Source organism: Melanerpes formicivorus, unplaced genomic scaffold (genome assembly GCF_026170545.1).
Source record: "Melanerpes formicivorus ecotype bairdi unplaced genomic scaffold, bMelFor1.0.p_v2 SCAF_442, whole genome shotgun sequence".
Classification (NCBI taxonomy): domain Eukaryota; kingdom Metazoa; phylum Chordata; class Aves; order Piciformes; family Picidae; genus Melanerpes; species Melanerpes formicivorus.
In genome coordinates, this window is record NW_027142794.1 from 99,934 (window position 1) to 126,987 (window position 27,054).

A 27,054-nucleotide genomic window follows, 5' to 3' on the forward strand; every position below is an offset into this window, starting at 1 on the left:
GGGAGGGGGGCGCCGGGGAGGGGTGGGGGTGGGGGGGGTGTGCCGGGCCGGGCGGAACCATGCGGAGGCAGCGGTAGGGGGAAAGCCGTGGGGGGGGGGGGGGGGGGGGGAAGGGGAAGGAAGGTGTTGGGGGGGGTTTCGGTCCGGCTGCCGGTGCCGCCGCCGCCGGTCCCGGTGCCGGGCTCCGCCATGGCCTCCAACTGCGCGGGGGGTTCGTCGGCGGGGAGCGTGGGGACGGCGCTGGGCTCGGCCCTCAGCGCCAGCAAGACCAAGACCAAGAAGAAGCACTTCGTGTGCCAGAAGGTGAAGCTGTTCCGGGCCTCCGAGCCGCTGCTCAGCGTCCTCATGTGGGGAGCCAACCACACGGTGAGCTGCCGCCGCCGCCCCGGGCACACACCCCCCCCCGCGGGCACCCCCCCGCGGGCACCCCCCCGCCCCGGGCACCCCCCCCGCCCCGGGCACCCCCCCGCGGGCACCCCCCCCGCCCCGGGCACCCCCCCGCGGGCACCCCCCGCCCCGGGCACCCCCCGCCCCGGGCACACACACCCCCCGCGGGCACCCCCCCCCCCGGGCACCCCCCCCGCCCCGGGCACCCCCCGCCCCGGTCCTGGCCCCGCACCCCGCGGCCTCGCCCCCGCCCGGCCCCGGGCAGGGCCTTTTCCCCGACCCCACCCTCCGGGCTGGGTGGTTCCTGGGGTTCCCGTGCCCCCCGGGGCAGCGACCCTTCAGGGCAGGGTCTGCCCCGCGGGGGTCTGCCGCTCGGCGCCGCGGGGTTGGGGTTGGGGTTGGGCTTGGGGCTGCCCTTGCCCCTGCGGCATCCCCAGCGCCGGACCGCTCCGGTTTGCTGCCCTGGGGCAGGAGGTCCTTGCCGGGCATCGCCTCCCGCATGCCCGAGGTGGCTCTGGGCTCCTCTGCTGCGAGACCTGTGTCTGCCGGAGCCCCTCCAGCCCCTCCTCTGCCTCTGGCCCCTTCCCCATCCCCGTTTCCAGCTGCCCCTTCCCCATCCCCGTTTCCAGCCTCCCCTTCCCCATCCCCTTTTCCAGCCTCCCCTTTTCCAGCTGCCCCTAACCCATCCCCGTTTCCAGCCTCCCCTTTTCCAGGCACCCCTTCCCCATCCCCTTTTCCAGGCACCCCTTCCCCATCCCCTTTTCCAGCCTCCCCTTTTCCAGCTGCCCCTTCCTCATCCCCTTTTCCAGCCTCCCCTTTTCCAACCGCCCCTTCCCCATCCCCTTTTCCAACCTCCCCTTCCCCATCCCCTTTTCCAACCTCCCCTTCCCCATCCCCTTTTCCAACCTCCCCTTCCCCATCCCCTTTTCCAGGCACCTCTTCCCCATCCCCTTTTTCAGCCTCCCCTTTTCTAGGCACCCCTTCCCCATCCCCTTCCCCATCCCCTTCCCCACCTCTCTCTGTCCCTGGGCCGGGCAGGTGATGCCCTCTCGCTCTGCATCCCTTTGTGTGGGTGCCGTGCCCCTGGCACACCTCCTCTCTGGCACCTTGGGGACACGGATGGGGACATCCCCCGCCCCCTCCCCGGCCCTCTCCCCTGCCCTGCCCCCTGCCCCTCAGGGCTGTCCCTGCCGCCCCGGCTCGGTCCTTCCAGCCCCGGCTCTGTCCCTGCTCGCCCCGGCTCGGTCCCTGCCGCCCCGGCGCGGGGAGGAGGCTCTCGTGTGCCGTGCCCCAGAGGTGCCAGGCAGACGCTGCCAGCCCTGCTTATCACTCGGCTGGCTGTGGACAGCAGCTGCTGTCTCTCAGCTCTATCCCACAACCCAAAAGGATCTCTTTTTTGGGGCCCAATCTGCCCAGCCCTGTCCCCACTCTGATTTTGGGAGCTCCCTGCCCCTGGCCTGGGTTTCCTCTGGGCAGGGCTCAGGAGGGAGCTGGCAGAGGCTCCCTGGGCAGTGTCTGTGGTGGCTCAGCTCTGCTCCATCTCCTCTGGAGCTTCGTGGGAACCATCATCATGTTTCCTCTGGAAACTCCTCCCTCGTCTGTGATGGCAGACACCCACCCCGGGCTGGGAAGGAGGATTTGCTTTCCTCCTGCTCTCTCTTGGTGGTGGCTCATGGATGCTCTTCCAGGGGAAACATCCACAGCAGCCCTGAAGCCTCCTCCCTGCGCTGCAGGAATAACCTTTAGGGGGGTGGCCAAAGCCAGCAGTTTCCCTGCGGGCTGTTTCCTGGGGAGGGCAGAGGGATTGGAGCTTCCCTTTTGTCCTTGTGAAGAGCCTGGGGGTTGCACTCCCAGCTCGCCCGAGGCTGGAGGGAGAGCTTCCACCCGGAGCTTCCCCCAGCTCTGCCCTCAGAGGGTGCTCCCAGTGCTGCCTGCTCCCAGTGCTGCCTGCTCCCAGCCTTGCCCAGGCAGCAGGGCAGTGAATTCCTTTGCTCAGCCTTCGATCAGCGCTGGCCACTGGGGAGGATGCAGCTGAGTTTCACCCCGGGGGGGCCTCTGAGTTGAGGGGCAGTTGGTGCTTGGTGCTAATGAGCCCCTTGCAAATGTTGCTCTCTTTCCTTCCCCCTCCCTCCCTTCGTGTAGCTGTCTGGGAGCTTGGAAGCTGGCAGCTGGTAGAGGCTCTGGGTCAGGACAATGCAACTTTGGGAGGGTTTGGCTGGGAGATGTGGAGGCAGAGGGAGGCAGGGAGGGAGGGAAGGCAGAGCTGGGAGCTGTGTGTGAGCCCTGAGCTGCTGGTGAGATGGCAGCAGGTCCCCAGGGGGAGGAGACTGCTGCCACAAAGCACTGCCTGGAGGGGCTGGGAAGGGGCTTGGAACGTCTCAGCTCTGCCCTCCCCACCCCTGGGGATCCCCTCCCTTGGGTCCTCACCCTGGGGATCCCCACCCCTGGGATCCCCACTCCTGGATCCCCACCCCTGGGGATTCCCACCCTGGGGTCCTCATCCTTGGATCCTCACCCCTGGGGATCCCCACCCCTGGGTCCTCACCCTGGGATCCTCTTCTTTGGATCCCTATCCCTGAGGATCCCCTCCCTTGGGATCCTCACCCTGGGATCCCTACCCTGAGGATCCCCACCCCTGGGGTCCTCACCCTAGGGATCCCCACCCTGGGGTCCTCATCCTTGGATCCCCACCCTGGGGGATCCCCACCCCTGAGGATCCTCACCCCTGGGCTCCTCACCCCTGGGCTCCTCACCCCTGGGGATCCCCACCACTGGGATCCCCACCCTGGGGTCCTCATCCTTGGATCCTCACCCCTGGGATCCCCACCCTGAGGATCCCCACCCCTGGGGTCCTCATCCTTGGATCCCCACCCCTGAGGATCCCCACCCTGAGGATCCTGTCACCCCTGAGGATCCCCACCCTGGGGATCCCCACCCCTGAGATCCTCACCCTGGGGTCCTCATCCTTGGATCCCCACCCTGAGGATCCCCACCCCTGGATCCCCACCCCTGGGGATCCCCACCCTGAGGATCCCCACCCCTGGATCCCTGCTGGGTGCTTGGGATTGTTCCCCCCCCTCTGTTCCCCTCCTCTCTGGGCTGCCTCTGGGCTTGGCTGAGCCTCCTGGGTGCCCAGGAGAGCTGCTGGGGCTGTGAGCTGGGGCTGGCTCTGTGTGCTCCTGCATTCATGGAGAGCCTTGGAAGGGACCTTCAGGACCCTCCAGTGCCAGCCCAGGCTGCTCAGGGCCTCATCCAGCCTGGGCCTGAGCCCCCCCAGGGAGGAGACAGCCACAGCCTCCCCTGGGCAGCCTGGGCCAGGCCCTCCCCAGCCTCACTGCCAGGAGTTCCTTCCTGCTCTCCACTCTCAGCCTCCCCTCTCCCAGCTCAGAGCCCTTGTTCCTCGTCCTGTGCCCCCCAGCCCTTGCCCCCAGCCCCTCCCCAGCTCTCCTGCAGCCTCCTCAGGCCCTGGCAGGCAGCTCTGAGCTCTCCCTGGAGCCTCCTCCAGGCTGAGCAGCCCCAGCCTGGCCCCAGAGGGGAGCTTCTGCAGCCCCTCATCCCCTTCTTGCCCTCCTCTGCTCCTGCTCCAGCAGCTCCAGGCCCCCCCTTGGTGGTGCCCCTGGGGGGCTCTGCTTTTGGGGGGTGATGGTGGTGAATTCCTTCTGTGCTTCCTGCAGCCCCAGGAGCTCTCTCTGGGCCTTGGCTGGAAATCCTCTCTGATTTCTGGGGGGTTGCTTTGCTCAGTGCCTGCTTCCTGAGCCAGGGCTCTCTGCAGGCAGGGCTGAAGCCTGCAGCAAGGGAAGGGGAAGGAAAGGAAGCAGCTCCAGGGCTGGGCCAGGGAGGTTCTGTCCCAGCTGCTGCTGGGCTGGGGATGAACTCTTCTGCTTCAGGCAGGGCTGGACTCCACCAAGCCCTCAACCATTTGCTGCACTCCTCCATCTCTGGGGGCTGAAGCAGTTCCCTTGGGTGCCTCAGCTGAAGCCTGGCAGCAGTTGGGCTCTGCCTTGTGCTTCACCAAGCCTGGGAGCAGCTGCTGGGGATGCAGGCAGGGCTGGGCCTGGGCCTGGGCAGGGGCAGGGAGCTGGCTTCTGGGGACCCCAGTTGCAGAGGGCTGCTGGCTGGGGAAGGGAGCTGGGGCCCAGCTGTCCTGCTGGTCCCCAGCCAGAGGTTGGGTTGGGCTCAGGGAGGAGCTGGGGCTGGAGCTGGGGCTGGGGTGAGCAGGGCCAGATGTGGATGGGAGCAGCCTGGCAGATCCCTTCAGAGGTCATGGGATGGCTTGGGTGGGAAGGGAGCTTCAAGATGATCCAGTGGCAATCCCCCTGCCATGGGCAGGGATCCCTCCCAGCAGCCCAGGCTGCTCCAGGCCTCATCCAGCCTGGCCCTGAGCACCTCCAGGGAGGGGGCAGCCACAGCCTCCCCTGGGCAGCCTGGGCCAGGCTCTCCCCAGCCTCACTGCCAGGAGTTTCTTCCTCCTCTCCACTCTCAGTCTGCCCTCTCCCAGCTCACAGCCATTGTCCCTTGGCCTGGCACCCCCAGCCCTTGTCCAGAATCCCTGCCCAGCTCTCCTGCAGCTCCCTTCAGGTCCTGGCAGGCAGCTCTGAGCTCTCCCTGGAGCCTTCCCCAGGCTGCACAGCCCCAGCTTCCCCCAGCAGTTGGAGCATCTTTGTGGCCTCCTCTGCAGCCCTCTCCAGCAGCTCTGTGGCCTCCTCCTGCTGGTGTGGGCACCAGAGCTGGAGGCAGGATTGGAGGTGGGGTCTGAGCAGAGCAGAGCCCAGGGCCAGGATCCCCTCTGCTGCCCTGCTGCCCACACTCCAGAGCTGGAAAATGAGGGAGAGGACAAATTGAGCCAGAGAGGAGCAGCAAGTGGAGCCCCAGGGGCTCCCCCCTGAGCCCTGAGTGGAGCTCAGCAAGCTTGGAGCTGCTGCAGCCTGGGGGAGCTGCTGCTGCCTGGGGGAGCTGCAGCCTGGGGGAGCTGCTGCAGCCTGGGGGAGCTGGAGCCTGGGGGAGCTGCTGCAGCCTGGGGGAGCTGGAGCCTGGGGGAGCTGCTGGAGCCTGGGGGAGCTGGAGCCTGGGGGAGCTGCTGCTGCCTGGGGGAGCTGGAGCCTGGGGGAGCTGCTGGAGCCTGGGGGAGCTGGAGCCTGGGGGAGCTGCTGCTGCCTGGGGGAGCTGGAGCCTGGGGGAGCTGGAGCCTGGGGGAGCTGCTGCAGCCTGGGGGAGCTGGAGCCTGGGGGAGCTGCTGCAGCCTGGGGGAGCTGCTGCAGCCTGGGGGAGCTGGAGCCTGGGGGAGCTGCTGCAGCCTGGGGGAGCTGGAGCCTGGGGGAGCTGGAGCCTGGGGGAGCTGCTGCAGCCTGGGGGAGCTGGAGCCTGGGGGAGCTGCTGCAGCCTGGGGGAGCTGCTGCAGCCTGGGGGAGCTGGAGCCTGGGGGAGCTGCTGCAGCCTGGGGGAGCTGGAGCCTGGGGGAGCTGGAGCCTGGGGGAGCTGCTGCAGCCTGGGGGAGCTGGAGCCTGGGGGAGCTGGAGCCTGGGGGAGCTGCTGCAGCCTGGGGGAGCTGGAGCCTGGGGGAGCTGGAGCCTGGGGGAGCTGGAGCCTGGGGGAGCTGCTGCAGCCTGGGGGAGCTGGAGCCTGGGGGAGCTGGAGCCTGGGGGAGCTGGAGCCTGGGGGAGCTGCTTCTGCCCCTGCTGTTGTCATGGCCCTGGAAGAGGAGCAGCAGCTCCTAGGGCTGGGGGGTTGCTCCATGCACCTTCTCCATGCCCTGGCTGGACTCCCAGGGTGGAGTTCCCTGCGGGCTGGGGCTGGCCAGGGCGGGAGGAGAGGGCAGGGAAGCTGTGCTGGGGCTGGGAGGGAGAAGCCATCTCGCAGCAGGAGGAGCACAGCAGCCTGGAGTGATGCTCTGGAAACCATAGAAACAGTTGGAAGGGGCTGATCCCCCCCAGGGGCTGGCAGCCCAGGCTCCTGAGGGCTCCTGGGGGAGGGGGCTCCTGGGGGAGGGGGCTCCTGCTGCCCTGTGCCCAGGGAAGGGCTGAGGTGCAGGCAGGCTCCGGGGCTGCCCCTCCAGGCAGAGCAGAGGTGGTCCCTGGAGCCCTGTGGCTGTTGGCAGGGGGCAGGCAGGGCCAGAGGCTGCTTTGTGGCAGTGGGGAGATCCCTTCCCTTTGGCTGGCCTTGAGGCAGCCTCCTGTGGCTCCAGAGGCTGGCTGGGAGCTGCAGCCCATGGCCTGGGCCCTTCAGGAGTGGTGCCAGGCAGGACAAAGCCCAGCTCCTCGCTCTCCCAGGGCAGCAGCAGCAGCTCTGGGGCCTGCAGCAGGCTTCTCCCCTCTCTGCTGCCTTGCTCATGGCACCTACCAGACCTGCAGCTCCTCTGAGCTGCTGCTGCCACAGCCTCAGCAGCTTGGAGGTGTGGCCTTGCCAGCACTTGCTCTCTGCTCTGCCTCTAAGTGACCTCTGGAGAGCTCAGCACATGGTGGTGGCCCCCACAGTCCTCCCCCACTCAGGCAGGTGGATCACAACCTCCTTGTCCTGGGAGCTCCTCTTCAAACCAGCTTCCAGGAGCCCTTTTCCCTTGGGGGGTGGAGAGGAAGGAGGAGGAAGCTCAGCATGGAGCAGAGGAGGCTCAGCTGCCTGCTCTGCTGCTGGCCCCAGTGGCTTTGGGCTTGAGCAGGGCAGATGGAGCCTGGAGGTGAGGGAGGAACTCTGGCCAGGGAGGCTGGGGAGAGCCTGGCCCAGGCTGCCCAGGGGAGGCTGGGGCTGTGCCCTGCCTGCAGGTGCTCAGGGCCAGGCTGGATGAGGCCTGGAGCAGGCTGGGCTGGGGGGAGGGGTCCCTGCCCCCTGGCAGGGGAGGAGGGAGCAGGGCTTGAGGGAACAGCAGTAGGTGATGGGGAGGAAGGTCCTCAGCTGCCCAAGGCTGCAGCTGTGCCCTGCTCTGCCATTTGCTCCTCTCCTCCTTCCTCTGCCTCCTCTCCTCTTCCATTCATTCCCCCTCCTCATCCTCCATTTCCTCCTCTCACCCATTTCCCTCTCTCCTCTCCCCCTTCCCCCCCTCCTCATCTGCTTGCCCAGCAGCCAGAGGACACAGCAGCTCAGCTCTGTGCTTTCTCCACCTCCCCAGCCAGCAGCTCTCCTTTCCCCCCTCCCCAGACCCTTTCCCCCCTCCCCAGACCCTTTCCCCCCTCCCCAGACCCTTTCCCCCCTCCCCAGACCCTTTCCCCCCTCCCCAGACCCTTCCCCAGACCTTCCCCCCTCCCCAGACCCTTCCCCTCTTCCCTTTCCCCCTTCCCCGACCCTTTCCCCCTTCCCTGACCCTTTCCCCCTTCCCCAGACCCTTTCCCCATTCCCCAGACCTTTCCCCTCCTCCCCAGACCCTTCCCCTCCTCCCCAGACCCTTCCCCTCCTCCCCAGACCTTTCCCCTCCTCCCCAGACCTTTCCCCTCCTCCCCAGACCTTTCCCCTCCTCCCCAGACCCTTCCCCAGACCCTTCCCCAGACCCTTCCCCAGACCCTTCCCCAGACCCTTCCCCAGACCCTTCCCCAGACCCTTCCCCACTCCCCAGACCCTTTCCCCTGGCTCAGCAGAATCCATTCTTTGCCTCCAGCCACCCCTTAGCCCTCAAGAGTGCTGCCAGGCCACCCCCTGCCCACCTCCCCTCTCTCCAGCTTGCATTTCCTGCCCACCTGCCTCCCTGCCCAGCCCAGCTGAGGGCTCAGGACCGTTCTGGATTGGCCTGCAGGAGCCCAGGGCCGCTGGCTGCAGCCCTGCTGCCGGCCAGGAGGAAGCTGCAACAGGTGCCAGGGCTCTGAGCTCTCTGCTGGGGCAGGAATGAGGCCATGCAGGGATGCTTTGCCATCTCCTCTCCCTCTGCTGAAGGTTGGGTGTTGGATTCCCCTCTCTTTTTCCCCCTCCCCTCTCTTCCTCCTTGGCAGGGAGGAGGCAGCCTCCAGGGGCTGCTGCTCCCCTGCCAGCCCTCAGCACCCGACGGAGAGGCTGAGGAGCTCTGCTGGCAGGAGGCTTTCCCCTCCTGGCACACAGCAAAGAGTTGGTGGCTTGCAGGCAGCTCCTCTTGCTTCAGACAAGAACTGAGTTGGGGTTTTTTTGGTCTCCCCAGCAGCAGTTCCAAACCTTCAAGGGGCAGAGGGGCAGGGAAGGGAAGTTGGCTGCTCCGAGGGCTCTGCGCCGCGGCCGGCTGCGAGGGGGACACCAGGGGCTGGGGGGCACAGAGGGGTGCAGGGAAGGGCAGCAAAGGTGGGGAAAGGGTCTGGAGGGTGAGGAGCAGCTGAGGGGGAGCCTGGGGGTGGTTTAGTCTGGAGGAGAGGAGGCTGAGGGGAGAGCTCCTTGCTCTCTGCGGCTCCCCGAGGGCAGGCTCGGAGGCAGCCGGGGGTTGGTGTCTGCTCCCTGGGGTCAGGCTGGGAGAAGGAGAAGGAATGGCCTGAAATTGTGCCAGGGGAGGGCTGGGCTGGGCATGGAGAAACAACCTCTGAGCTGCAGGAGTGGGCAGGGCTTGGAGCAGGCTGCCCAGGGAGGTGGTGGAGTCCCCATCCCTGGAGCTGTCTAAGGCTCAAGGCTGGATGAGGCCTTGAGCAGCCTTGGGCTGGTGGGAGGTGACCCTGCCCCGGGGCTGGGGGGCTTGGAGCAGATGATCCCTGAGGTCCCTTCCCACCTGAGCCATTCTAAGGGTCCTGTGAATGATCTTCCAAGGTCTCTTCCACCTCAAACCATCCCCTGGGTCTCTGCCCTGATGGATTCCTTCACCCAGGCAGCCTCCTCCCCTCCCCTCCCCCAGTGCTTCCTGGGGGGCTGCTGGGTGCTGCTGCAGGGCAGGGCTGTGAGGAGCACCTCCTGTGCTCTGAGCAGCTTTGCTGGCCAGTTTGCTTTGCTGCTGCTCTGCTGTGTGGGATGGGCTGGCTCTGAAAATAGTCCTCTTGGCTGTGCCAGGCTGACGTGGGTTAGATCTGCTCTGGGTTTGGGTTTCCTCTCTGCTGAGTGCAGGAAGAAAGGATGGGGAGCAGGGGGGAAGAATAAAGCTGCCCCTCATCAAAGGCTTCCTGCTCTCATGAGACCTCTCCCTGCACACCTTCAGAGCTGGCACCACCCTGGGTCTTGCTCAGAGCTGAGCTGTGCCACAGAGCCTGCTGCAGAATGGTTCCCTGGAGCCCAGGGGGTTCCCCCTGGCCAGGAGGAGGAAGAGGCAGCTGTGGTGGCTGCTCCTCCCTGGTGGGACTCACTGCAGGACTTCCCTGACCTTCTGGGCTCGAGGGAGGCTGCTGGGGAGAGGCCAGGGCAGGCTCTGAAGATGCTGAGGAGCAAAGGCTGAGAGGCTGGAGCAGAGCAGCCCCAGAGGGGAGCTGAGCAATGCTCAGCAAGAGCTAAAGGCTGGGGGAGCAAGAGGCTGGGGCCAGACCCTGCTCAGGGGTGCCCAGGGACAGGGCAAGGGGCACAGAGTGGAGGCCAGCAGGTTCCATCTGCATGCTGAGGGGCCTGGAGCAGCTCTGTGAGGAGCAAAGGCTGAGAGCCTGGAGCAGCCCCAGAGGGGAGCTGAGCAATGCTCAGCAGGAGCTAAAGGCTGGGGGGCAAGAGGCTGGGGCCAGGCTCTGCTCAGTGGTGCCCAGGGACAGGACAAGGGGCACAAAGTGGAGCCCAGGAGGTTCCATCTGAGCAGGAGGAGAAAGTTGTTTGGTGTGAGGCTGCTGGAGGCCTGGAGCAGGCTGCCCAGAGAGGTTGTGCAGAGCTCCCAACCCCCCCTGGGCACTGTGCTGCTGGGCAAGCTGCTGGGGGAGCCCTGCTGGGGGGCAGGCTGGGGTTGGGCTGGGGGAGCAGGCTCTGGCTCTGTGGATTTCATTTCCCTCTTGCTGCTTTCCCCCTGCTGGCTGCCTGCAGCCTGAGCCCAACAGGAGCTGAAGGTTTCATTCTTCTGCTTCCCCTCTATCCCTGTGGCTGCCACACATGACTAAGGAGCAAAACCATCTAGTGGAGTGACTCATCCCCTTGGAGAAGGTGGGAGAAGAGCAACCAGAGACAGCAGAGCTCAGAACCAACCAGCAGCCCCAGGGAGCTGAGCTGGGCTGCCCAGAGCCTCTCCTGCCTGCCCCCCTCGGGGCCTTGCAGCAGTGAAGGCTTTTGGCTGGTGCAGCATTTGCTCACTGAAGGCAAAGGGCTTTTAGTGGCAGCATCAGACCTGCTCTGGGCTGGGCTGCAGGTTTTGTCTTGACTGCAGCTGGGAAGGTAAAGAGGTGAAGGAGCCAAGGGCTGGCTCGGGGAGCAGCCCCCCCAGGGTGCAGGGAGGTTGCTTCTGTGCCTTCTCACCACAGATGGCCTCCAGCTCCCTTCAGCACAGCTCTGAAAGCCTTGAACAGATTCTCTTGCTTCCCAAAACAGCTTCCTGGGGGGGATTTGCCCTCTCCCTGAGCCAGCAGCCAAGCCTGGGCCTTGACTCTTGGCTTCTGCTCTCTTTCAGATCAACGAGCTCAGCAATGTCCCTGTCCCTGTCATGCTAATGCCTGATGACTTCAAAGCCTACAGTAAGATTAAGGTGGACAATCATCTCTTCAACAAGTAAGTTGGAGCTTGCCAGCCTCCACCTCTGCTTGCTGGGGCTGGGGGGAGGGAAAGAGCTGCCTTGGGGAAGGCCTTTGGGTTTGTCCTCCCTTCCTGAAGCCCAAGAGGATTGGACACAAGCCCTGAGTCTGTGCCCTGTCCAGGCAGCATCCCTGAGCTGGTGCCCTGTGCTGTGGTTTGGGTTGTGCCCTCTGAGTGCTCAGCAGTCTGCCAAGGCCTGGCTCAGAAGTGGCCTTGCTGCAAAGGTCCTTCCCCCCTGGCATGGCCTGGGCTGGGCAGCAGGCAGCAGAGCTCACAGAGTGTCAAAGCCCTGAGGCTGCTCTTGGCTGCACAGCTTTGGCTGTGCACAGAACTGGTGCAGGACTGTCCCTGGCCTGGTGCTGTGCCCTGCTGCCAGCTGAGCCCTGCTGCAGTGTCCTGCTGCTGAGCCCTGCCGCTGAGCCCTGCCGCTGAGCCCTGCCGCTGAGCCCTGCCGCTGAGCCCTGCCGCTGAGCCCTGCCGCTGAGCCCTGCCGCAGAGCCCTGCTGCATTGCCCTGCTGCATTGCCCTGCTGCATTGCCCTGCCGCTGAGCCCTGCTGCATTGCCCTGCTGCATTGTCCTGCTGCATTGCCCTGCCGCTGAGCCCTGCTGCATTGCCCTGCTGCATTGCCCTGCCGCTGAGCCCTGCCGCTGAGCCCTGCCGCAGAGCCCTGCCGCAGAGCCCTGCCGCAGAGCCCTGCTGCATTGCCCTGCTGCATTGCCCTGCTGCATTGCCCTGCCGCAGAGCCCTGCCGCAGAGCCCTGCTGCATTGCCCTGCTGCATTGCCCTGCTGCTGAGCCCTGCCGCTGAGCCCTGCTGCAGTGCCCTGCTGCTGAGCCCTGCCGCAGTGTCCTGCGGCTGAGCCCTGCTGCATTGCCCTGCTGCTGAGCCCTGCCGCTGAGCCCTGCCACTGAGCCCTGTTGCTGAGCCCTGTTGCTGAGCCCTGCTGCAGTGCCCTGCCGCTGAGCCCTGCCGCTGAGCCCTGCCGCTGAGCCCTGCCGCAGTGTCCTGCCGCTGAGCCCTGCCGCTGAGCCCTGCCGCTGAGCCCTGCTGCTGAGCCCTGCCGCTGAGCCCTGCTGCAGTGCCCTGCCGCTGAGCCCTGCTGCAGTGTCCTGCGGCTGAGCCCTGCTGCAGTGCCCTGCCGCTGAGCCCTGCTGCAGTGTCCTGCGGCTGAGCCCTGCTGCAGTGCCCTGCCGCTGAGCCCTGCGGCTGAGCCCTGCCGCTGAGCCCTGTTGCAGTGCCCTGCGGCTGAGCCCTGCCGCTGAGCCCTGTTGCAGTGCCCTGCTGCAGTGCCCTGCCGCTGAGCCCTGCTGCAGTGTCCTGCGGCTGAGCCCTGCTGCAGTGCCCTGCCGCTGAGCCCTGCGGCTGAGCCCTGCCGCTGAGCCCTGTTGCAGTGCCCTGCGGCTGAGCCCTGCCGCTGAGCCCTGTTGCAGTGCCCTGCTGCAGTGCCCTGCCGCTGAGCCCTGCTGCAGTGTCCTGCGGCTGAGCCCTGCTGCAGTGCCCTGCCGCTGAGCCCTGCTGCAGTGTCCTGCGGCTGAGCCCTGCTGCAGTGCCCTGCCGCTGAGCCCTGCAGCTGAGCCCTGCCGCTGAGCCCTGTTGCAGTGCCCTGCCGCTGAGCCCTGCCCCTGAGCCCAGCCCCTGTGCCCTGCCAGAGCTTCCTGCTCCAACAGCAGAACCCAAAGAGGCCATGGGGGAGGGCACAGGTCAGGAGTTTGCTGTCTGTGCCCTGCTGGATTCTTTCTCTCTTTGAGCCTCTTCCCAGCAGCTCAATTCCATCTCTGGGCTTCCTTTCTTCTTCCTCTTCCTCTTCCCTCCTCCTTCCTCCTCTTCCTCTTCCCTCCTCCTTCCTCCTCTTCCTCTTCCCTCCTCCTTCCTCCTCTTCCTCTTCCCTCCTCCTTCCTCCTCTTCCTCTTCCCTCCTCCTTCCTCCTCTTCCTCTTCCCTCCTCCTTCCTCCTCTTCCTCTTCCCTCCTCCTTCCTCCTCTTCCTCTTCCCTCCTCCTTCCTCCTCTTCCTCTTCCCTCCTCCTTCCTCCTCTTCCTCTTCCCTCCTCCTTCCTTCCTCTTCCCTCCTCCTTCCTCCTCCCACTGGGCAGAGCAAGAGCTGTGGCAGGGAGCAGATGCAGCTGGGCTCAGCCCTGGGGAGCTCTGCTTGCTGTGCTCTGGGCAGGCCTCATTCCCAGCTGGCAGAGCTCAGCCTGGGATGGTTGGGACTGGTCTGGAAGGTGCCAGACTGAAGCTGCTTTCCCCCCCCACCCCCTTCCCAGCCTTTTCCTTTGGCCTTCTGGCTTGAGATGCTTTGGAGGTGGTGACCTTCCCTTTGATGCAGGAGTGATCTGATCTGATCTGAAACCAGAGGGGCCTCCCCCCACCCCCTTCCTCTTCCTCCAGCTTCTCATCTCCAGCAGCAGTGGGTAGCAGGGGGGCAGCTGCACTGCTGAGCACAGCAAAGCAACAAAGGGAAAGAGAGAAAGGATTGTGTCAGATCTGTGCTTGTGACAGGGGAGATTGTTCTGGGAGGCAGACAGCCCCCAGCCAGAGAGCCTCTGAGGCAAAGGCTGGCTCACAGCATCAGGGTCAGGGGTTGGAAGGGACCTCCAAGGGACCTCCAGAGGTCATCTAGTCCAAGCCCCCTGCCGGAGCAGGGCCTTGAGGCCTCTTCCTCTCATCCTCTTGCTGGTTACCTGGGAGAAGAGGCCAACACCAGCCCCAGGTAGCTGTAGAGAGCACTCAGATTGCCTCCTAAGCCTTCCCTTCAACACCTGCAGCCCCCCAGCAGCCCACCCCTCACCTGCTTTGCCTCCAGCAGATGACTTCTGCAGGCATCCAGAGAGACCCTGCTGAGGGCTGACTGCTTGCAGAGTGGGGCTCTTGTAGGGGGGAGGAGGAGGAGGAGGGGGAAGGGGCTTGGATGCCCTGAGGGGTTGAGGGTGGGAGAAGAATTGAGTTTGGCTTGCCCCAGCTGCTGGTTGCACAAGGGCTCTGCTCTCTGCTCTGCCCCAGGGAGAACTTGCCAAGCCGCTTCAAGTTCAAGGAGTATTGTCCCCTGGTGTTCAGGAACCTCAGGGAGAGGTTTGGCATTGATGACCAGGACTACCAGGTACTGCCTGCCCCCTCCCTGCCCTCACCCTGCCCAGCTGCCCCCTGATGGCCAACCCAGGCCTCCCCTGCTCCACATTCAAACCCTTCCCTCCCCTTCTGCCATTCCAAACCCCTTCCCAGCAGTCCCTCCCCAGCCTCCCTGGAGGTCCCCTTCAGGTACTGCAGTGCAGCCCTAAGGTCTGCCTGGAGCCTTCTCTTCCCCAGGCTGAGCAGCTCCACCTCTCCCTCACTCTCATCACATCTCAGGGTCGCTCACATCTCACCTCATAGCCTCACAGAATGGGCAGGGTTGGAAGGGAGCTCAAGGCTCAGCCAGCTCCAACCCCCCTGCCATGCCCAGGGACACCTCACACCACAGCAGGTTGCTCACAGCTACCTCCAGCCTGGCTGCAAACACCTCCAGGGTTGAGGCTTCCACCACCTCCCTCCCTGGGCAGCCTGGGCCAGGCTCTCACCACCCTCCTGGGGAACAACTTCTACCTGACGTCTGATCTAAATCTCCCCTCCTCCAGCTTGGATCCATTCCCCCCCAACTCCCATCCCTCCCTGACACCCTCACAAGTCCCTCCCCAGCTTTCCTGTAGCCCCCTGCAGATCCTGGAGGGCCACAGGGAGCTCTCCTGGGAGCCTCCTCCTGCCCTCCGCACCGACCGGCCCCGGCTCCCTCGCGCTCCCTCGCGCCTCGCCTGCTGCCCGGCACTGCTCCCCTTTCCTTGTCCCAGGGAGCTGTGTGACAGCTTCTGCCTCTCCCCCTTCCTCCTCCTCCTCCTCCTCACCCTTGTTTGTGGTCGTTGTGGCCCCCCCCCCAGAACTCTGTGACTCGCAGTGCCCCTGTGAACAGCGACAGCCAGGGCCGCTGCGGCGCTCGCTTCCTCACCACCTACGACCGGAGGTTCGTCATCAAGGCGGTGTCCAGCGAGGATGTGGCTGAGATGCACAACATCTTAAAGAAGTACCACCAGGTATGGTGAGTCTGCAGGCCCCTGGCAGCAGCAGCAGCAGCAGCAGGAGGAGGAGGAGCAGTGGGGGAAGGCTGCAGGCAGCCTTGTGGCTCGCCGCGGGGCTGAGCTCCCTTGGCAGCCTCCAGCTTGTGCCCTGCCACGGCTGGCCCTAGGGGGGGGAACCTTGCTGCCCTGCTTGAGGCTGCAGATGGCAGCAAGCTGGGGGGGGCAGGAGTGGATCCTGTTAGGGGGCAGGAGGGCTCTGCAAGGGGGGACCTTGCCAGGCTGGGCAGAGTCCAACAGGATGGCACTGAACAACTCCCAAGTGCCAGGGGCTGCCCTTTGGCCACAGCAACCCCAGGCAGGGCTGCAGGCTGGGGGCAGAGTGGCTGAGAGCAGCCAGGCAGAGAGGGAGCTGGGGGGTAGTGGTGGACAGCAGCTGAACAAGAGCCAGCACTGTGCCCAGGGGGCCAAGAAGGCCAAGGGCAGCCTGGCCTGCAGCAGGAGCAGTGTGGCCAGCAGGAGCAGGGAGCTCATCCTGCCCTGTGCTCAGCACTGCTGAGGCCACAGCTTGAGTCCTGTGTCCAGCTCTGGGCTCCTCAGGTCAGGAAAGAGGTTGAGCTGCTGGAAGGTGTCCAGAGAAGGGCAACAGAGCTGGGGAGGGGTCTGGGGCACAGCCCTGTGAGGAGAGGCTGAGGGAGCTGGGGTTGCTTAGCCTGGAGAAGAGGAGGCTCAGGGGAGACCTTCTTGCTCTCTCCAACTCCCTGAAGGGAGGTTGTAGTTAGGTGGGGGTTGGGCTCTTCTCCCAGGCACCAGAACGAGAGGACACAGTCTCAAGCTGTGCCAGGGGAGGTTTAGGCTGGAGGGGAGGAGAAAGTTCTTCCCAGCAAGAGGAAATTTCCAGTGGGATGTGCTGCCTGGGGAGGTGGTGGAGTCCCCATCCCTGGAGGTGTTCAGGAGGGGCTTGGATGAGGCCCTTGGAGCCAGGGTTGAGCTGATCAGCTGGTGTTGGGTGAGAGGTTGGACTGGATGACCTCTGAGGGTCTTTTCCAGCCTGGTTGATTGACTCTGTGCTGATTCTCTGCCCTCCCCTGCCCTGCTCTGCTGCAGTTCATCGTGGAGTGCCATGGCAACACCCTCCTGCCCCAGTTCCTGGGCATGTACAGGCTCACTGTGGATGGAGTGGAGACCTACATGGTGGTCACCAGAAATGTCTTCAGCCACAGGCTGACTGTGCACAGGAAATATGACCTGAAGGTGAGGCTCTGGGGGGGCCTCCTTTCCCAGCAGGGTTGGGGGCAGCTTGGGCTTTGTCACATCTGCTTGACAGAGGTCCTGGGCTTTGCTTTCTGTGCCCTGGGGGTTGGGATGGGGCTGCCCTGGAGGCTCAGGTGTTGCTCCCTTCACCTGTCCCAAGTGACCTACCCCAGCCCAGGGAGACCTGCAGCTTCCTGGGAGGGGCTGGAAGGGAGCTCCAAAGCTCATCCATTCCAAACCCCCCCTGCAAAGCAGGACCTCCTTGGGGCAGGAGCACAGCCAGGCTGGTGTGGGAGATCTCCAGGCCTTCATCATCATCACCTGCATGCCTTGGGCAGGGAGAAAGGCTTTGGGCACTGATCTCTAAATGCTTTCCTGGTTTTACTTTGCTTGGGGGACTTCAAAGAGTGGCTTTGAATTCCCTGGGGCTGTGCCCCCAGGCTGCAGCAATGCTCTTTGCTTGCTTCTTTCCCCAGGGCTCAACAGTATCCAGGGAAGCAAGTGACAAAGAGAAGGTAAGGGCCAGCCCTGCCCAGCTTTTCCTTCCTCCTGGGGGTTGGAAGCAGCTGGAATCCAACTGACTTCCCTTGCCCCCTGAGGGTGTTGAGCAGAGGCTCTCAGCTGGGCCCTGAGCTGCTTGCTCCAGCTCTGCCCAAGCTTCCAAGCCTGGCAGTCTCCACAGCTGGGTTGCTCTCTGGGCTTCCCTTCAGTTTCCCTCTAGGTGGATTCAGTGGCAACTACTTTGCTCTCCCTGATGCCAATTCCATCCTCAGTGGCCAGCTTGGAGCCATTTCACCCTCTAGAGAGGCACAACCTGGGCCAGCCCCACACTCAATCCTCACTTCCATCCTCAGTGGCCAGCTTGGAGCCATTTCACCCTCTAGAGAGGCACAACCTGGGCCAGCCCCACACTCAATCCTCACTTCCATCCTCAGTGGCCAGCTTGGAGCCATTTCACCCTCTAGGGAGACACAGCCTGGGCCAGCCCCACACTCAATCCTCACTTCCACCCTCAGTGGCCAGCTTGGAGCCATTTCACCCTCTAGACCTGGGCCAGCCCCACACTCAATCCTCACTTCCATCCTCAGTGGCCAGCTTGGAGCCATTTCACCCTCTGGAGAGACACAACCTGGGCCAGCCCCACACTCAATCCTCACTTCCACCCTCAGTGGCCAGCTTGGAGCCATTTCACCCTCTAGAGAGACACAACCTGGGCCAGCCCCACACTCAATCCTCACTTCCATCCTCAGTGGCCAGCTTGGAGCCATTTCTCTCTTCAGAGAGACACAGCCTGGGCCAGCCCCACACTCAATCCTCACTTCCATCCTCAGTGGCCAGCTTGGAGCCATTTCTCTCTTCAGAGAGACACAGCCTGGGCCAGCCCCACACTCAATCCTCACTTCCACCCTCAGTGGCCAGCTTGGAGCCATTTCACCCTTCAGAGAGACACAACCTGGGCCAGCCCCACACTCAATCCTCACTTCCATCCTCAGTGGCCAGCTGGGAGCCATTTCACCCTCTAGAGAGACACAGCCCGGGCCAGCCCCACACTCAATCCTCACTTCCATCCTCAGTGGCCAGCTTGGAGCCATTTCACCCTCTGGAGAGACACAACCTGGGCCAGCCCCACACTCAATCCTCACTTCCACCCTCAGTGGCCAGCTTGGAGCCATTTCACCCTCTGGAGAGACACAACCTGGGCCAGCCCCACACTCAATCCTCACTTCCACCCTCAGTGGCCAGCTTGGAGCCATTTCACCCTCTGGAGAGACACAACCTGGGCCAGCCCCACACTCAATCCTCACTTCCACCCTCAGTGGCCAGCTTGGAGCCATTTCACCCTCTGGAGAGACACAACCTGGGCCAGCCCCACACTCAATCCTCACTTCCATCCTCAGTGGCCAGCTTGGAGCCATTTCACCCTCTAGAGAGACACAACCTGGGCCAGCCCCACACTCAATCCTCACTTCCATCCTCAGTGGCCAGCTTGGAGCCATTTCACCCTTCAGAGAGGCACAGCCTGGGCCAGCCCCACACTCAATCCTCACTTCCACCCTCAGTGGCCAGCTTGGAGCCATTTCTCCCTCTGGAGAGACACAGCCTGGGCCAGCCCCACACTCAATCCTCACTTCCACCCTCAGTGGCCAGCTTGGAGCCATTTCTCCCTCTGGAGAGACACAGCCTGGGCCAGCCCCACACTCAATCCTCACTTCCATCCTCAGTGGCCAGCTTGGAGCCATTTCTCCCTCTGGAGAGACACAGCCTGGGCCAGCCCCACACTCAATCCTCACTTCCATCCTCAGTGGCCAGCTTGGAGCCATTTCACCCTCTAGAGAGACACAACCTGGGCCAGCCCCACACTCAATCCTCACTTCCATCCTCAGTGGCCAGCTTGGAGCCATTTCTCCCTCTGGAGAGGCACAGCCTGGGCCAGTGCTGAGTGGCTGTTGCTGGTGGCTGAGTGGCCCCAGCCCTTCCCTCAGGGGCAGGGGGATGTGACAGGGGCTGTTGTGTTGCAGGCCAAGGACCTGCCCACCTTCAAGGACAATGACTTCTTGAATGAGGGTCAGAAGCTGCATGTGGGAGAAGAGAGTAAAAAGAACTTCCTGGAGAAGCTGAAGAGGGATGTGGAGGTAGAGCTTCCTGGGCTGGGGGGGAAGGGCTAGGGGGGAAGCAGCTTTTTGCTCTGGCTCCTCACTGATCCCCCCCTGAGCCAGTGGGAAGTGGGGATTGGAACTGCCTGATCCTTGAGGTCCCTTCCAGCCCTCACAGCCCTGTGACTGTGGCCTCAAAGGGTGGAAAGCCCAAGGCCTGGCTCAGCCAAGCAAGGAGCTGGCAGGGTTGTGCTGAAGAGCAGCAGAGTGCCCAAGAAGGCCAAGGGCAGCCTGGCCTGCAGCAGGAGCAGTGTGGCCAGCAGGGGCAGGGAGCTCATCCTGCCCTGTGCTCAGCACTGCTGAGGCCACACCTGGAGTCCTGTGTCCAGCTCTGGGCTCCCTCAGGTCAGGAAAGAGGTTGAGCTGCTGGAAGGTGTCCAGAGAAGGGCAACAAAGCTGGGGAGGGGTCTGGGGCACAGCCCTGGGAGGAGAGGCTGAGGGAGCTGGGGTTGCTTAGCCTGGAGAGGAGGAGGCTCAGGGGAGACCTTCTTGCTCTCTGCAACTCCCTGCAGGGAGGTTGTAGCCAGCTGGGGGTTGGGCTCTTCTGCCAGGCAAGCAGCACCAGAACAAGAGGACACAGTCTGAAGCTGTGCCAGGGGAGGCTGAGGCTGGAGGGGAGGAGGAAGTTCTTCATAGAAAGAGAGATTGGCCCTTGGGATGTGCTGCCCAGGGAGGTGGTGGAGTCCCCATCCCTGGAGGTGTTCAGGAAGAGCCTGGCTGAGGCCCTTGGAGCCAGGGTTGAGCTGATCAGCTGGTGCTGGGTGGGAGGTTGGACTGGAGGATCCCTGAGGTCCTTTCCAACCTGGTTGATTCTTCTCCTACCCTGTGCTAAATTCATTGGAGGGAGGTCTGGGATGAGGGGAGCTGCCCAGGGGGTGCTCAGGAAGGGTTTGGATGTGGCCCTTGGAGCCAGGGTTGAGCTGCCAGGAGGAGGTGGTGGAGTCCCCAGCCCTGGGGGTGCTCAGGAGGGGCTTGGATGTGGCCCTTGGAGCCAGGGTTGAGCTGTCAGGAGGAGGTGGTGGAGTCCCCAGCCCTGGGGGTGCTCAGGAGGGGCTTGGATGTGGCCCTTGGAGCCATGGGTTAGCTGTCAGGAGGAGGTGGTGGAGTCCCCAGCCCTGGGGGGTTCAGGAGGGGCTTGGATGTGGCCCTTGGAGCCATGGTCGAGCTGCCAGGAGGAGGGGATGGAGTCTCCAGCCCTGGGGGTGCTCAGGAGAGGCTTGGATGTGGCCCTTGGAGCCAGGGTCGAGCTGCCAGGAGGTGCTGGGGGACAGCTTGGACTTGATGCTCTCTGAGGTTTCTTCCACCCTGATTGATTGAGCAGCAGGGGGCTTGAGCTCAGCTGTGGAGCCTGCGGTGAAGGTTTAGGGGCTTCAGGGCTGAGCCTTTCTGCCCTCCAGCTGCCTGCTGCTGGCCTCACTCCCTCCCTCCCTCCCTCCCTCCCTCCCCCCCGTGGCAGTTCCTGGCTCAGCTGAAGATCATGGACTACAGCCTGCTGGTCGGCATCCACGACGTGGACCGGGCCGAGCAGGAGGAGATGGAGGTGGAGGAGCGAGCAGAGGAGGAGGAGTGTGAGAATGATGGGCTGGGGGGGCAACCCCCTCTCCTCCTATGGCACCCCCCCCTGACAGCCCTGGCAACCTCCTCAGCTACCCACGCTTCTTTGGGCCCGGGGAGTTCGACCCTGCCGTCGACGTCTACGCCATGAAGAGCCACGAGAGTGAGCGGGCAGGGGGCTGGGCAGGGGGCATGGGCAGGGGCTGGGCAGGGGCTGGGCAGGGGCTGGGCAGGGGCAGGGGGCTGGGCAGGGGCTGGGCAGGGGCAGGGGGCTGAGCAGGGGCCTGGGCAGGGGGCTGGGCAGGGGCAGGGGGCATGGGCAGGGGCATGGGCAGGGGGCTGGGCAGGGGCAGGGGCTGGGCAGGGGGCTGGGCAGGGGCAGGGGGCTGGGCAGGGGCTGGGCAGGGGCAGGGGGCTGGGCAGGGGGCTGGGCAGGGGCTGGGCAGGGGGCATGGGCAGGGGCTGGGCAGGGGGCATGGACAGGGGCATGGGCAGGGGTATGGGCAGGGGCTGGGCAGGGGGCTGGGCAGGGGCTGGGCAGGGGGCATGGACAGGGGCATGGGCAGGGGTATGGGCAGGGGGCATGGGCAGGGGGGCTGGGCAGGGGCATGGGCAGGGGGCTGGGCAGGGGGCTGGGCAGGGGCATGGACAGGGGCATGGGCAGGGGGCATGGGCAGGGGCATGGGCAGAGGGCTGGGCAGGGGGCATGGGCAGGGGCATGGGCAGGGGCATGGGCAGGGGGCTGGGCAGGGGGCATGGGCAGGGGGCTGGGCAGGGGCAGGGGGCTGGGCAGGGGCAGGGAGCATGGGCAGGGGGCTGGGCAGGGGGCATGGGCAGGGGGCTGGGCAGGGGGCTGGGCAGGGGCCTGGGCAGGGGCATGGGCAGGGGCGTGGGCAGGGGGCATGGGCAGGGGCTGGGCAGGGGCCTGGGCAGGGGGCCTGGGCAGGGGCATGGGCAGGGGGCATGGGCAGGGGGCTGAGCAGGGGCATGGGCAGGGGGCTGAGCAGGGGCATGGGCAGGGGGCCTGGGCAGGGGCATGGGCAGGGGGCTGGGCAGGGGCATGGGCAGGGGGCATGGGCAGGGGGCTGGGCAGGGGCATGGGCAGGGGGCATGGGCAGGGGGCATGGGCAGGGGCATGGGCAGGGGGCATGGGCAGGGGGCTGGGCAGGGGCTGGGCAGGGGGCATGGGCAGGGGCATGGGCAGGGGGCTGGGCAGGGGGCATGGGCAGGGAGCTGGGCAGGGGGCTGGGCAGGGGGCATGGGCAGGGGGCATGGGCAGGGGCCTGGGCAGGGGCATGGGCAGGGGGCTGGGCAGGGGGCTGGGCATGGACAGGGGCATGGGCAGGGGGCTGGGCAGGGGCAGGGGGCTGGGCAGGGGGCATGGGCAGGGGGCTGGGCAGGGGCATGGGCAGGAGGCTGGGCAGGGGCATGGCAGGGGCATGGACAGGGGCTGGGCAGGGGGGCTGGGCAGGGGCATGGACAGGGGCTGGGCAGGGGGCTGGGCAGGGGGCTGGGCATGGACAGGGGCATGGGCAGGGGGCTGGGCAGGGGCAGGGGGCTGGGCAGGGGCTGGGCAGGGGGCATGGGCAGGGGGCTGGGCAGGGGCATGGGCAGGAGGCTGGGCAGGGGCATGGCAGGGGCATGGACAGGGGCTGGGCAGGGGGCTGGGCAGGGGCATGGGCAGGGGCCTGGGCAGGGGGCAGGGGCATGGGCAGGGGCATGGGCAGGGGGCCTGGGCAGGGGGCATAGGCAGCGGCATGGGCAGGGGGCTGGGCAGGGGGAATGGGCAGGGGGAATGGGCAGGGGCATGGGCAGGGGGCCTGGGCAGGGGCAGGGGCATGGGCAGGGGGCAGGGGCATGGGCAGGGGGCATGGGCAGGGGGCTGGGCAGGGGGCATGGGCAGGGGCATGGGCAGGGGGCCTGGGCAGGGGGCTGGGCAGGGGCATGGGCAGGGGGCTGGGCAGGGGACATGGGCATGGGCAGGGGCATGGGCAGGGGGCTGGGCAGGGGGTATGGGCAGGGGCATGGGCAGGGGGCATGGGCAGGGGCTGGGCGGGGGGCATGGGCAGGGGGCTGGGCAGGGGCTGGGCAGGGGCATGGGGCATGGGCAGGGGGCTGGGCAGGGGCTGGGCAGGGGGCTGGGCATGGGCAGGGGGCATGGGCATGGGCAGGGGCATGGGCAGGGGGCATGGGCAGGGGGAATGGGCAGGGGGAATGGGCAGGGGCATGGGCAAGGGGCATGGGCAGGGGGCATGGGCAGGGGCATGGGCAGGGGGAATGGGCAGGGGGCATGGGCAGGGGCTGGGCAGGGGCATGGGGGCAACTGAGGGAAGGGAGAGCCAGCCCCCTGCCACCTCTGCCTCTGTCCCCTTTCAAGCCTTTCAAACCCAGCTGCAGGTTGGGAGAGGAGGGAGAGGATGGAGAGGAAGGGGAGGATGGAGAGGATGGAGAGAAAGGAGAGAAGGGAGAGGAAGGAGAGGAAGGAGAGGAAGGAGAGGAAGGAGAGGAGGGAGAGGAAGGAGAGGAAGGAGAGGAGGGAGAGGATGGAGAGGAGGGAGAGGAAGGAGAGGAGGGAGAGGAAGGAGAGGAGGGAGAGGAAGGAGAGGAGGGAGAGGAAGGAGAGGAGGGAGAGGAAGGAGAGGAGGGAGAGGAAGGAGAGGAGGGAGAGGAAGGAGAGGAGGGAGAGGAAGGAGAGGAGGGAGAGGAAGGAGAGGAGGGAGAGGAAGGAGAGGGGGGAGAGGAAGGCTTCAGTGGGGACAGGGAAGCAAAGGATTGGTCTCAAGGGCTGGCAGCAAGGGAGCAGGGAGGTCACTCTGCCCCTGGTTAGGCCACACCTGGAGTCCTGTGTCCAGCTCTGGGCTCCTCAGGTCAGGAAAGAGGTTGAGCTGCTGGAAGGTGTCCAGAGAAGGGCAACAAAGCTGGGGAGGGGTCTGGGGCACAGCCCTGGGAGGAGAGGCTGAGGGAGCTGGGGTTGCTTAGCCTGGAGAAGAGGAGGCTCAGGGGAGACCTTCTTGCTCTCTCCAACTCCCTGGAGGGAGGTTGTAGCCAGGTGGGGGTTGGGCTCTTCTCCCAGGCAAGCAGCACCAGAACAAGAGGCCACAGTCTCAAGCTGTGCCAGGGGAGGTTCAGGCTGGAGGGGAGGAGGAAGTTCTTCATAGAAAGAGAGATTGGCCCTTGGGATGTGCTGCCCAGGGAGGTGGTGGAGTCCCCAGCCCTGGGGGGTGCTCAGGAAGAGCCTGGCTGAGGCCCTTGGAGCCAGGGTTGAGCTGCCAGGAGGAGCTGGTGCTGGGTGGGAGGTTGGACTGGAGGATCCCTGAGGTCCTTTCCAGCCTGGTTGATTCTCTTCCACTCTGTGCTGAATTCATTGGAGGGAGGTGTGGGATGAGGGGAGCTGTGTCACAACAGCTCACACTTCACTCAGCCTGGCTGCAGTGAATGCTGGGGGGGAAGCTTCCACCCCCCACAGCCTCCTGTGGGCTGGGAGTGGCTCGGAGGTGGTGCTGGGGGAGCAGGGCAGAGCCTCGGGGGGTGCAGGCGCTCTGCCTTGCCCTCTCTCCTAGCCCCTGGGGAGGAAGAGGAGGAGGAGGGAAGGGGAGGTGGTGCAGCTTGGGCTTTGCTGCCAGCCCAGGCTGTGCCAGCAGCTCTCTTGCCTTGCCAGGTGCCCCCAGGAAGGAAGTGTACTTCATGGCCATCATCGACATCCTGACGCCCTACGACACCAAGAAGAAGGCTGCCCACGCTGCCAAGACAGTGAAGCACGGGGTAAGGGTCCTGCCCCCCACCCCCCCCCAGGGCCAGGGGGGCTCTGGCTTGGCCTGCTGCCTCCTCTGACACTGAGCTGGCTGCCAGTGTGGGAATTCTCCCTGCCTAAGGGCAGCTCTCCCCTGGCTGCCTGCCTTGGAAAGGCTTCGAGCTCTGTGCCCTGCTTGGGTGGAGAGAAGCACTGCAGAGAGTCACAGAGTGGCCTGGAGGGCACCTTAGGAGCCATGGAGTCCTGGAAGGGCTCAGGGTGGAAGGGACCTCAGAGGTCATCTGCTCTGAGCTCCCCACCATGGGCAGGGACAGCTCTCAGCTAGACTCAGCTCATCCAGCCTGGCCTGGGACACCCCCAGGCAGGAGGCAGCCACAGCCTCCCTGGGCAGCCTGGGCCAGAGCCTCAGCAGCCTCACACTCAGCAACTTCTGCCTCAGCTCCCCTCTGCCCCTGCTCTGCCTCAGCTCCCCTCTGCCCCTGCCCTGCCTCAGCTCCCCTCTGCCCCTGCCCTGCCTCAGCTCCCCTCTGCCCCTGCTCTGCCTCAGCTCCTCTCTGCCCCTGCCCTGCCCCAGCTCCCCTCTGCCCCTGCCCTGCCTCAGCTCCCCTCTGCCCCTGCCCAGCCTCAGCTCCCCTCTGCCCCTGCCCTGCCTCAGCTCCCCTCTGCCCCTGCTCTGCCTCAGCTCCCCTCTGCCCCTGCTCTGCCTCAGCTCCCCTCTGCCCCTGCCCTGCCCCAGCTCCCCTCTGCCCCTGCCCTGCCTCAGCTCCCCTCTGCCCCTGCCCTGCCTCAGCTCCCCTCTGCCCCTGCTCTGCCTCAGCTCCCCTCTGCCCCTGCTCTGCCTCAGCTCCCCTCTGCCCCTGCTCTGCCTCAGCTCCCCTCTGCCCCTGCCCTGCCTCAGCTCCCCTCTGCCCCTGCCCTGCCTCAGCTCCCCTCTGCCCCTGCTCTGCCTCAGCTCCCCTCTGCCCCTGCTCTGCCTCAGCTCCCCTCTGCCCCTGCTCTGCCTCAGCTCCACTCTGCCCCTGCCCTGCCTCAGCTCCAAACCCTTCCCCCTGGGTCTGGCTCCAGACCCCCTCAGCAAAAGTCTCTCTGCAGCCTTCCTGCAGGATCCCTTCAGGTCCTGGCAGGCAGCTCTGAGGTCCCCCTGGAGCCTTCTCTTCTGCAGGCTGCCTCAGCCTGGCCTCTGAGCCACTCCAGGACACCCCAAAGTCCATCAGTCCACACTCCCTGCTTGGCCTTCCTCCACCCTTTGGGAGGGCTGCAGGCAGGGGCTGTGCCCTGGCAGGGGGCTGGGCTGTGAGTCTGGGGGGCTGCAGGCAGGGGCTGTGCCCTGGCAGGGGGCTGGGCTCTGAGTCTGGGGGGCTGCAGGCAGGGGCTGTGCCCTGGCAGGGGGCTGGGCTGTGAGTCTGGGGGGCTGCAGGCAGGGGCTGTGCCCTTGCAGGAGGCTGGGCTGTGAGTCTGGGGGGCTGCAGACAGGGGCTGTGCCCTGGCAGGGGGCTGGGCTGTGAGTCTGGGGGGCTGCAGGCAGGGGCTTTGCCCTGGCAGGGGGCTGGGCTGTGAGTCTGGGGGGCTGTGCCCTGGCAGGGGGCTGGGCTGTGAGTCTGGGGGGCTGCAGGCAGGGGCTGTGCCCTGGCAGGGGGCTGGGCTGTGACTCTGGGGGGGCTGCAGGCAGGGGCTGTGCCCTGGCAGGAGGCTGGGCTGTGACTCTGGGGGGCTGTGCCCTTGCAGGAGGCTGGGCTGTGAGTCTGGGGGGCTGCAGGCAGGGGCTGTGCCCTGACAGGAGGCTGGGCTGTGAGTCTGGGGGGCTGCAGGCAGGGGCTGTGCCCTGGCAGGGGGCTGGGCTGTGACTCTGGGGGGCTGTGCCCTGGCAGGGGGCTGGGCTGTGAGTCTGGGGGGCTGCAGGCAGGGGCTGTGCCCTGGCAGGGGGCTGGGCTGTGAGTCTGGGGGGCTGTGCCCTGGCAGGGGGCTGGGCTGTGACTCAGTTTCCCCTCTCTGCCTTGCAGGCTGGGGCAGAGATCTCCACTGTCAACCCTGAGCAGTACTCGAAGCGCTTCAACGACTTCATCTCCAACATCCTGACATAGTCAGGTGGTCCTCAGCCTTCAGCCAGCGAGGAAGAGGAGAAGGGAGGCTGCTTCCCGGCCCAGAAGGCAGCCCTGTGAGGCTCTGAAACAGACACTGTAGCAGCATGTGGGGTGTGCATGGGTGTGTGTGGGTGGTGAGTGTGCAAGGGGTGTGTGTGTGGCACTGTGTGACTCCAAGAGAGGACAGCAGCAGCAGCAGCAGCAGCAGCAGCAACTCCTTCCCGGTGCACCCTCGGGCAGGCCTCTGGCCCCAGCTGGCAGCAGTGGAGTTTGGATCTTCCAGCAGTGCCCAGACCTGGATGATTTTCACCTTGGTGTTTCTGGAGGGCTCTCCCCAGCCCGGCCCAAGTGCATTGTTTCAGCACTGCTCTTCCCCCGAGGCTCCTTCCCTCCCCCCCTGCCCCCGGCCCCCCAGAGGGCATCTGGAGATGTGGCCCTGGCTGGAAGGCTGATGCTGAGCGAGGGGCTGGGGGGGGCAAGTGGCAGCAGTGCCTGAGTGCCACAAGCTGCTGCTCCCTGGGGTGGTTTGGGTTGTATTCTTTTAGGCCAGAAAGACAAAGCAGCCCTGCCCGGGGGGGGCAGTTCAGTTCACTTCCATTTCACTTTTCTTTGACTTTTGGTTTATTTGACTTTGGTTTTCTTCCCTTCTCCTTTTCCTTCTCCTCTCTTCCCTTCTCCTTTCTCTTCTCCTCTCTTCCCTTCTCCTTTTCCTTCTCTTCTCTTCTCTTCTCTTCTCTTCTCTTCTCTTCTCTTCTCTTCTCTTCTCTTCTC

General features: G+C 65.5%; 1 protein-coding gene across 1 annotated transcript; it reads left to right on the forward strand.

The window, feature by feature from the left end:
- The first annotated feature begins 112 nt into the window (after positions 1-112).
- Positions 113-27,054, forward strand: PIP4K2B (phosphatidylinositol-5-phosphate 4-kinase type 2 beta). Its single transcript, XM_068170590.1, is given in 12 exon segments — positions 113-366; positions 10,826-10,923; positions 13,947-14,043; positions 14,855-15,007; positions 16,097-16,243; positions 16,720-16,758; positions 18,763-18,876; positions 20,354-20,482; positions 20,484-20,513; positions 20,515-20,614; positions 24,110-24,213; positions 26,203-27,054. Coding segments are annotated over 12 exon segments (1,269 nt in total). The 5' UTR covers positions 113-189; the 3' UTR covers positions 26,284-27,054.